The 11,137-nt window shown below is 32.6% G+C and overlaps 1 protein-coding gene across 1 annotated transcript; it reads left to right on the forward strand.

The window, feature by feature from the left end:
* Positions 1-1,361: 1,361 nt before the first annotated feature.
* Positions 1,362-9,129, forward strand: LOC110100350 (mannose-specific lectin 3-like). The gene is made up of 3 exons (XM_028696549.1): positions 1,362-1,778; positions 8,606-8,657; positions 8,756-9,129. Exons 1-3 carry the CDS (start codon positions 1,362-1,364, stop codon positions 9,127-9,129), a joined length of 843 nt encoding a protein of 280 aa, XP_028552382.1.
* The last annotated feature ends 2,008 nt before the right edge of the window (positions 9,130-11,137 follow it).

Genomic DNA, 11,137 nt, shown 5'->3' on the forward strand with positions numbered 1-11,137 from the left:
TCCTTCGTCGGGGTTCGAACCCTTCCCCTCTGCGCGCACCTAGTCTTCGGCGCCTTTTACCATAGATATCTAGCCATTAAACAAAAACGGTTAAATATGCTACTTTATTTTATTTAAGGTATAACATATAAATATTAAAAGTAAAAGTATTTTTTAAAGATAAAAATAAATATAATTTAATTTAACATTGAATTATTAAATTAGTTAATTTAATCTAAAAATAAATTATGAAATTATTTAACTTAATTTAACATAATAATTAATTATAAAAATTTATTATATTTTAAGTTTTAATTTAAATCATTTATTTTTTTGTTATTAAATAATTTAATTTAATTTATTATAATTTAAGTTGTTAAATTCAAAATTTTAAATTATTTTTAAAATATAAAAATATTTAATTTAAATAATTTAATTTGACAATAAGTTATTAAAATATGACTTAAAATTTTAATTTATGTCGGAAATCCGCCGGAAATTCCGTCGAAAATCCAGTCAAAAATATGTCCGAAATTCGACGAAAATTTTTTTGTCGAAAATCCACCGAAATTTGTGACGAATTTACTTCCGCCAGAAATTCCACCATACATAAGTTGTTTTCTTGTAGTGGGAATATTAGCAATCATTTATGTAATCTTTTACTTTTATTCATTTCATTCAAAATCGCATTGATTCTTTCAATGACTCCATTCTACTCGAGAGTTTAGATGTTCTTTTTGTATGCATCTCATTAACATCGTAATAATTTTTAACTCTATACCATCATACTTCCCACTAACAAATTACTACTTAGGTTTCATTTGAGACAATTTTTTTTATTGATTTTTAAAATAATTTTTTTAGTAAAAAATTCATTGAATTAGAATTTATTTTTCTTTAAGTTCAACTATTTTTTTTTTAACCCTTTTTAGAGTGTAGATTTAGGCTTCTTATTTGATGTACGGGAATTAAGGCCGGCATTTCTCTATCATAAAAAGTTGAATTTTTCTTCTGTTGCCAATTGGAGGTTTATGATTTATGCTATATAATGCTTAATTGTGGGAATTGATGATAATTTATTAAAAGTATTTTATCAAAAAATTTATATATTTTTTATATTTATATGTATTCAAAGGAGTTGACTTTCTTTGCACTCGATCACTTTGTACAATTTTTAATAAAATAATAAACCGTCATCCAAACAAATTATGATCGATGTTATCAACGATACGACCTGGTTCTAAAACATGCGTTAGACCGTTGATATTTGAATCTAAAACCAATTCAACTTTGCTAATCGGCTAAGCAGTTCGCTTATAAATAGAGGCCATAGATCAAAAGCTTCAATAACAATACTCTTAATCCAAGCAAATAAGATCAATATGGCCATGCTTCGCCAAGCTTCCTTCTTCTACTTCCTGGCCCTTTTCATGGCTGCTTGTGGCCTCTTTGCAGGCGGAAGCATGGCTCAGATGAGCCACATGTTGTCCGGCGATGTTCTAAAAACTGGTCAGAATATATCGAATCCACTTTACACCTTAGTGATGCAAGCGGACTGCAACCTTGCCCTCTACCGCAGCCCCTCCGTTTTTGTCTGGAGCACCGGCACCAACGGCAAAGGCAGTGGATGCGAACTCTGGTTGAAGACCGACGGCAACCTCGTCATCAACGACAAGGATGAGAAGCTCATTTGGCAAACTGGAACAAACGGAACAGTTGGTCACTATGTTCTTCTCCTGCAACGCGATCGCAATCTTGTCATCTACAGCGTACCGGCCTGGGATTCTGGGACGGGAACAGTTCTATCTGCAGCCACAAATTAGAATTCAAGATTGGCAGAACAAATATGATCCCTAATTGTTTTCTGTCTGGTGAATGTGTGATTTGGATTCGTATTACCAGCTGAGTGTAGTGTTATAGCGCTATTATGAATTGTGTGCGTAGCATAATTACAGAACTTTGCTATTTAATCGAATAAATGTTACATGAGTAACGAGAAGTATGAAGATTTTGTATTTCAAGATCTGCTTTTGCTTTCATCATTGAACAACTTTGATTTTATTGCTTAAGTTCTATGATATCGTCTTGCACTACTTTTTATGTTAGATTTTTTTTTTTAATTTCTTGGGGGAAAATTAGGGGCAGAGCCTGTATATCATTAACTGTGAAAAGGTTGGTTACATGAAGGGAAAATTACAACTCAGAAATTGACAAGCTATAAGAATTTGAGCTGCAACTAAAACATAGCAATGCTCAATCGAACAAAACAGCAAAGCTAACAAGGGCTTGAAAACAAAGATGAAGCAGCATTAATTTTATAAATCTCCTAATTGATTGGCGCATTCAAGCCACTCACCAATTCAGATTCGGGTATCGTGGGGTAGAAAGAAAATCCGCTCAATGTGCGTCAGTTTCACGAGAGATTATTAGGTGCGGACGGGGAAAACCGTCCGCATAAGCATTGAGTACCTAGCGGTACCCGCACTCGGTACCGCTGAGTACCGAGGTACCCAGTACTTGTGCGGATGATGCGCCCTCCGCACCTAATAATTTTTCTAGTTTCGCGGGGGAATAGAGGTAATTATGCTTTTTTTTTTTGCAGCCGGATGTTTTTTTCTTTATCTTTTGAGCTGGCTATATAAACTTCATGAGTGCTATGAATATTGAAATAATCCTCAAATGAAATGGCTGGCACCATTCTCTAATTAAGGAGTGAAGTTTCTTAGGTCAATGAATAGATATAAGTTTTAACTTTTGTATAAGATTATATAATATTGAGTTTTATTTGAAGCTCTAGCATTATATTTTATGTTAAAATAATTATATTCAGTAGTGTAATTAATTGCTTATTTCAGTTGAAGAGGGTTTTTTTTTTAGATTTTTAATGTTAAATTAGTTAAGTTCATTATTTTTTGTGAAAGTATATATAAACCAGTCATTAATTTCATTCCTTGAAGTTATTATTTCTTCCGTTGTATTATGCATGATCCATTATTCGTGTTAGGTTGGTTTAAAATTTGGATTAATGTATAATTAATATGATTGTAAAACTTTATTTTAAAAAAATGAAAAAAAAAATCAAGAAGAAATTTTAAAATCGTGATATTTTGATATTTATCGCTTAACGAAAGAATATGTTAGAGAGGTAATAGACAAGATTAATATTATTTGAATTAATATATGTCATTTTAAACATATTTTAAAATTTAGAAGATTTTTGAGATATCCATGTTAATAGTTGTTAGTCTCTCATATAATCTTATTAAGTAATGAAAAAAATATTCCTATAAAAGTTAATATTATTTTTTTTATTACAATTTGATTTTAAAATCAAAGCAAATTTTATAAATTGGAAGAGGATAGTAAAATGAAAGTCAAGTAGAATCACATTAATTTTTTAAAACTTAGTGTATCCGTATAGTGAAGATGTCTTGTTAGCTCCTTGATAAATATTTATTCTTTGTAGAATATCACGATTACTTTTATACTTTAGTGGCGAGTTGCAAGTTGCAGCTAAATTAACATCAACCTATGTCGGCATAAGAAATAGGACAATTATCATAGTGGATATTAGACTGTTGGCCAAACTAAAACGACGAATTATTCATGCGTTACAGTACAATTCATCGACACAAACAGTAAATCATGTATGTCAAATTTGTAATAACGACGGATATGCTACCACCCATGTGATCGTTGACAAGGTTTGTAAGTATATGTTGTTGGAGGCTAGAAGGCGTATTGTTACTGTATATGTCGAGGCTGAAGTTGTCCCAAGAGAACCTACCAGGACAAGCACAACAACTTTAATATTTGTACGTAAGAATGACAACACTTAGTACCTTTCATCCAGTTGAGTTGGACGAACGACCACTTGGCTGTGGGTATGCACTTCATCCCAAATCAAATTACTCATGCTTACTAATTATCATTTAAACTAATAGGTTTAATTATTTATGCTTGCAGGTGGGGTGGAGATCGAATTTGGGAGATTCCTTCAGGCAACTCAATGAATTACATGGATGAACTTAATGGTTTGCAGCTTAGCTAGGTTTGTTAAACTACCTTTAAATTCATACGTATATTTCCAAGTTTTCATGTCGAATACATTTAACACATTCGCATGTTATAGGTAAAGATGACTTCATACACGAACACAGTTCTTGGTTCATTATCGAAGCACTGTCATATGTCTAGGAAGTTATGGACAACACGAGTTCCGATGATCAGCTGGAAATGTGCATAGGTGCACCTCCCTGGTCGAGTTATGACACAATTTTGGAGGAGTTCAGTTCACCGATTTGGAGCATATGGAGAGAGGGTTCAAAAGGATAGATAGTTGAGGGAAGGCTGACATGGACTGAACAGTTAAGTACCAAACGTACATTGAGACGTGGAATAACATACATGCATATCTTGTTCCAGTGATTTCACTGGAAGGTAGTGGTAATGAGGAGTTTGGGACATACCTACGATGGTACCGGTCATAGGAATCCATCTACTTATTATAGCCTCAAAGACTTTACCTCTAGAAACTATTTTCCAAAGATCTCTCAGAAAGCGATTGGTGGTACGTATCCATACTTACCTACCACTCTTAAATGTTATGAATTTAGTTGGCAAAATAAAACTTTTTTCTATGAACAAACACAACATGCTGACTACTTCATATGGAGTTATGACAAACTAGAATCGTTGAGTGGTGGACACGAGGAAAATGCAAGCTCACTACAGTTGGCCATTGATCAGGTCATAGAGTTAGCAGATATAGGACAATTATCAATATACGTAAATTATAATACTTTCGAGACCAGTACATATGACCAACCCCAATATAAGGCCCAAGCTATGTTAAAGCCTTAAATTTTCAAGATTTTTTTTGTTAACCTAGGGCAGTAAATAATTATTTCAGGAGTCATTAGAAGTTCAAATCACAAACCGTCTAATCAAAAATATATATGGTGTAGTGCTTTAATTATCCTATTTTTTCATAATTTTTTGGCACTGTTGAAATTTTTTAAGAAATCGACATCTGTCAGTACAAGTGGGTTAATTACTGTCAGAGTGTCAGTTTACAATTTGGTTTCCTTAGAATTTTCTAATTAAAATGAGATAATTTATGTGTTTTTTTTTTGTAATTTTTGGAATCCCTAAGAGAATTTCTATGAATTTTTACTTAAAATTAATTATAATAATATGATTATATATTAAATAATAATAATAAAATATCTAAAGCCATTGGCTTTATTAAATGCCTTTTTATTTTCATTATTTTTTTTTTCGCCCAACAGAGAGGAAACTAAGGAAATTATGGAAGAAAGAAATGAGAGAGAAAATCAAATTTCAATTTTGGGCAACTTTAGACTATTTTCGTCCGTCAGCTCAGTTGAGAAACTTATTCTTCTAGAAGTAAGACATATTAATCCTTCTAATTGTTTCTATAACATGAATGATGAGCCGAGCCTTATTTTTTTTATTTCTATATATATCTCCTATATTATGAAGATTACATGGCTATTTGAATTCAACATGCCTTATCATTAGAGATTTCTTTTTCAATCTTTATTGACTTGTCTTTAAACTTTTAAATATGAGAGATATATCTTATTTCTACAAAAGACTTCTTCATATAACCCAAAATCCAGAGCCACATATGGCCTTTAACTGATGAGGTATAATATTATATTTATTACAAGATTCCAAAATAATATTAGCACTCATTCACGTAATATTAGCTCGCTTCCCGTGTCGGGTTGGGTCAAGCTGTCACGACCCGACCCGATCCGGGACGGATCCCGCTCGCACCGGGTCGCGGCACGGAAACGAACAAACTGACTGACCAGGATCTGGCTTTGGAATTTGCTTACTGAACTAAATCTTCCAAATTATTTCAACTCAAAAACTAACACACAGAATAGACTATGAATCGCCGCCAGGAACCGCCGGTAATAGCCATTTTTCCTGTAATGAAGCCGACGGGTCGGATATGGGTCCGTGTTTTCGATCCGTTTGTCTACCCGGGTTGGGTTATGGTCGACCCGATTGAATCCGGGTCAATTCCGAGTTCGACCCGAACCCGACCCATGACCCGAAATTGACACCCCTAAAAATCACTTTGATTCTTTCAATGACACCATTCTATTGGAGAGTTTAGATGTTCTCTTTCTATGAATCTCATTAACATCGCAATAATTTTTAACTCTACACCATCACACTACCCACCAACAAAATTACAACTTAGGCTTCATTTGGGACAATTTTCTTATTATTTTTTAAACCAACTTTTTAGTACAAAAATTTTTTAAACTAGAAATTCTTTTTCTTTTAAGTTCTATTAAAATGTTTTGTTTATTTTTCCTCCCTTTGAGAGTGTAGATTTAGGCTTCATTTGGTACGGCTTTTTTATTGCTTCTTAAAACTATTTTATAGTTAAATAAATAAATAAATTGTACTAAATAGCTGCTTTAAGAAGCAATTAAAATGCCGTCCCAAACGAAACCTTAATTTAACTTCTGCCATTTGCTTCACATATTTAGAATTCAGTGTTTCTCCAGAAATAATTAGCTTGAACAATAGCTGTTTTGCCACTGAAATAATCGGATGAAAACATCTATAGGAGAGATTTTTTAAAGTGCTAAAACATAAAACTTTGAAGTATTATGATTATAGCTAATTGTCCAAAAGCTAAATTAGGCTAAGTCCTTCAAATGCTCCACACACACAGACACTATATAAAACAGTGCACGAAAAAGATTTGAATGAAACAAAAAAAACTTTTGAAGAGCAATAAGTTTTTTAAAACTTGAGCCTTACCAATTACGTACGTTTAAGAGTACATTGAATACTTCAAAACTTTTTGGAAAGAAAATTTCCGATATTATACTAAGGTTTTATTTGGGACGATTTTTCTATTGCTTCTTAAAATAGAGTTTTTGTTTTAAAAAGTAATAAAAAAAGCCGTCCCAAATGAAGCCTAAAACTTATTTGAGACAACTTTCTTGCTACTTTCTAAAACAACTTTTTTCTTCAAAATATTTTAAAAATAGAAATTTTTATATTAGAAAGTCATCATTTAAGAAAGCCGTCACAAATGAATTACGCAAAAAATATAATATCTTTAGATACTTAAATTTTAGTATTGAGAATATATTTCAATGTCAAATTCTCATTGATGAATTGAATGAGCAATTATGCCCAAATTGTTCAAATTAATATCAAATAAGATTGGAAGGACATGAAAACTCTCTAGTAAGATCGACCAAATCTCCAATGCTTGAATGACTAACTGCCCCTCTCCATCATTTGGGGCTTAAATATCAAGCTGTGTGAATTTCAGCGACTTCTAATTGTCTCATATTATAGTTATGATCATGAAAATCAGTCTAAAAAAATTAAGCTTTTTGAAGCTATTGTGCTTCCAATATAGCAATTAGATTCATAACAATTAACATTCAACAATATATACATATTTACAATTGACTCAATTTAAAAATAATAAATAAAATTACTATTTAAGAAAGATATTTTATTCAAGGAATAAGAATCTATTTAGGATGACAATAATTTTTTAGAAAGATAATTATAAAATTGTTATAGATAAAGCTATTTTTTAAGGTTTTGTTTGGGATAATTTTCTTAATACTTTTTAAATATAGTTTTCTAGTACACAAATTTATTGAAAACAAAGAAAAAATAGTGGCAAAAGCAAGGGCGGGGGGGCCTAAATGATTTAAAATAATATGGTCTTTAGGCAATTAGCCAACATAATCAAACGATGAACCAAATACAAAGAGAAATAGTAATGAAATAAAAATATCCTTACAACCAAAATAGGTTTAACCCCGGCAGGGGGCGCTGCCCCCTTGGGCCCCCGACATATCTGCGAAACGTACAATGATCAAGAATATGAACAAATAGGGGTCGAGCCGACTTCAAGGCAAAAAAAAACTCTACACTTTTTGCGCCTCCCCCCCCCCCCAACCCTAAACCCTAATGCTTAAAGTCCAAATGGAAAGTGATATCCGCGCCCCTGGCCAAAAGTTGCCCTTAATGAAGCCTAAACTAGCTCTGAAAAATAACTTCATAGCAAAAAAAATTCTTGAAAAATACGGAAAAAATAATAGCCAAACAAAAGTTCGGGCTATGATATGAAAAGTAAACCAATAAGAAATTAATTTGTCCAAAATAAATTCTAAAATTATGAAATAAAGTATAATTATGAAAAGATTCATCAATCTAAGCTTTATTTAATTATGCTTTTATATCATTATGTTATAATAAAAATAAAGCCACATTATACTATATTAGATATAAATTTATCATCTAATTTGATCTAATACAATTAAAGTCAGGCACAATTGTCTAAAGATATCTGTAAAATATAAGAAGTTGAATAGCCGTTTGCCAATTGCAGGAGCCGCGCATTCATTCTCAAAGCCGGATTTCTCTAATATTTAATGTTTGCAGGCCAACAAAAAAAAAACAGTATGAAAAATACTGAATTGATGAAGAATTTTTTATTTTTTTTCATTTGTCTCTATTTGAAAGTAATTGAACTCGTCGCACAGTCCTTTTAACCTTTGAATTAGTCGTTTTCGTAAGCGGTTGATCTCTTTCTTATAAATAGAGGCCAAAGCTTAAAATCAAGTACAGCAACATCGAAGCCTCAGCTAGTTCCAGTAAGCAACTAGCATCAACATGGCTATCTCTCTATCTCTTCGCCATGCTTCCTTCTGCTTCATGGCTGTTGCTGTCGCCGCCTTGGGCCTACTTGCAGCAGGTGTAAGCACAGCTCCGACGAACCAGTTGTTGCCAGGCGATATACTGAAAACTGGTCAAAAAATATCGAATGCAAATTACACATTACTGATGCAACCTGACTGCAACCTCGTCCTCTATGGCAGCTCGTCGCAAGCAATATGGTACACCCATACGAACGATAAAGGCAGCGAATGTGAGCTGCGGCTACAGACCGACGGCAACCTCGCCATCCACGACAAGGACGGGAAGCTTATTTGGCAAACTGCAACGAACGGAACGATTGGTAATTATGTGCTTCTCATGCAACGTGATCATAATGTTGTTCTTTACGGCAAACCGATATGGGATTCTGGGACGGGATCAGTTCGAGTTCCTCCTACCACATATTAGGAATGTTGTTCTTCTTCTTTTGTTTGTGTTGCAGTGATGAATTGTGTGTGCGAATTGAAGGGGGCTTTACTGTTTGAATAATTGTTACATGATGAGTAACATGATTATGTATCGATTGGATATTTATGATTGATTTAATAATTTCATGCTAATTTTCTACTTCCAGTTTAGGCTTCATTGAGGGTAGCTTTCTTAGGCTTTATTTAGGACGGTTTTCTTATTGCTTTCTAAAACGGTTTTTTTTACAAAAATTTTAAATTCAAGAATTTTTTGTACTTCCAAACGAAACCTTAATGCTTTCCAAAACAACTAAAATTTGTATGCTAGAAAACTTAAAAAAAAAAAGAGTAAAAAGTCGTGCCAAACGAAATTTTAATCGGAGAAGTTTTGGTAGTGTAGTTTTTATTATTCTTTTTTGGAAATGCTATAATTATAGAAAAGTAATTATTTGAATATTAACTTTTCGAAAGAACACATTGAAATGCTTTGAATGAATTTTGGATTGTTGATGAGATGCAACAATTGTTTTTATTGAGGGAAATTTTAAAATAATGTATAATAAATAAGTTAATAAAAAAATTAAAAGATGCCTAGTCTTCGTTTTGCAGGCGACTGGTCAATAACTTAGCATGCAAGTTGCCCATTTATAATTTGTGCTGATATGGTATTTTTTTAAAATAAATTGCCAATGACCTTTTAAACGGGCGACCGGCTTAAAAACCAAAATTTTAGATGACTTTTGTCTATTTTTCTTAAATAATTATAAGAAAATAAAACATAATTTTGATATTTATCATTTGTTATTAATGATTTTAAATTTGATATTAAAATTTTAATAAGTTATTTAAGTTTTCTTAATTAAGAGTATTATATGTTTTAAAATACATAAATATTTTCAATAACTAAATGTTAATAGGGATTTTTACATACATAACGCCTAAAACTATTGAAAATATATATTTAACACCTAAACTTATATATTTAATAAATATATCATCAAAAAATTATCTTAATCAAACACGAATCTCAAAGCAAAATTAAGCGGTAAGCTTTCGAAATTAAATCTTGAATCATCTGAACTCTAATTACAACAAACTTATAGTCAAACTGAACGTCTTGATAATATGAGCCCAACGACACCAAATTCGACTCAATCTGAGCCCAAATGGATCCAAATCAAGGGTCTAAAACGCTATTGGAGATTTCAAACCACAATTTGGATTATCAAACAGTTTCCAAACATGACATGCTTATAGTCAAATCGAGTGGCTCGACGAGACGAATCCAACGAGCCAAAAATCATTGAATTTTGAAATCGTTAAGGCTTCCAATTGACCAATAAACAATCATTGATCAAGGGGATCGATATCAGCCATCCATTCAAACCACTCCCATTTTGACCTTGATCCTCCATATATTTACAAGTCATGCCTCTCAAAAAATTATAAATAGCCCCCACTCTTCTCATAAGAGGGAGGAAGAAGAAAGAAAGGAAGGAAGGAGTTTAGGAGCTCTCTTCGTATCGACCACCGTCGGAGTTCTTCCCGACCACCGTCAGAGTTCTTCCCAACCACAGACGGGCTTTTACCAGTCCATCGACCACCGTCTGAGTTCTTCCCGACCACCGTCGGAGTTCATCGAGACCACTGCCGGGGTTCCTCCCGACGATCGCCAGAGTTCTTCCTAACCACCAACAGACTTCTACCAGTCCGTTTTGTGATTTTACATGTTTTCAAGAAAGGGTAAAGTTCATATGATATAAAGCTTTGGGCAAGACAAAAATGTAATCATGTTTCTTTTCGTTGTTCATTGGTAAGCTCCAGTTAAATGGTTAAAATAAAAAACTAATGTAATTTTTCGAATATAGATCTGGAATATGACAAAATAGTATAAATATTATTCATATATGGTATGGTGCTGTAGTGCTCAGCAAATCAGTGCCAAAGCGCTCTACTTCAAAATTTTCATATTTTTTAAGAAAAAATATTTTGCATATTTGAGTTATTAC

Source organism: Dendrobium catenatum, unplaced genomic scaffold, assembly GCF_001605985.2.
Source record: "Dendrobium catenatum unplaced genomic scaffold, ASM160598v2 fragScaff_scaffold_763, whole genome shotgun sequence".
Lineage (NCBI taxonomy): Eukaryota > Viridiplantae > Streptophyta > Magnoliopsida > Asparagales > Orchidaceae > Dendrobium > Dendrobium catenatum.

Bases quoted from the DNA above. Each gene is read 5' to 3' on its own strand.
- LOC110100350 (XM_028696549.1), top strand. From the start codon at position 1,362: ATGGCCATGCTTCGCCAAGCTTCCTTCTTCTACTTCCTGGCCCTTTTC. The intron at 1,779-8,605 runs GTTCTATCTGCA...TCTTATAAATAG, and splicing joins GGGATTCTGGGACGGGAACA to AGGCCAAAGCTTAAAATCAA. The intron at 8,658-8,755 runs GTAAGCAACTAG...GCCTACTTGCAG, and splicing joins CGAAGCCTCAGCTAGTTCCA to CAGGTGTAAGCACAGCTCCG.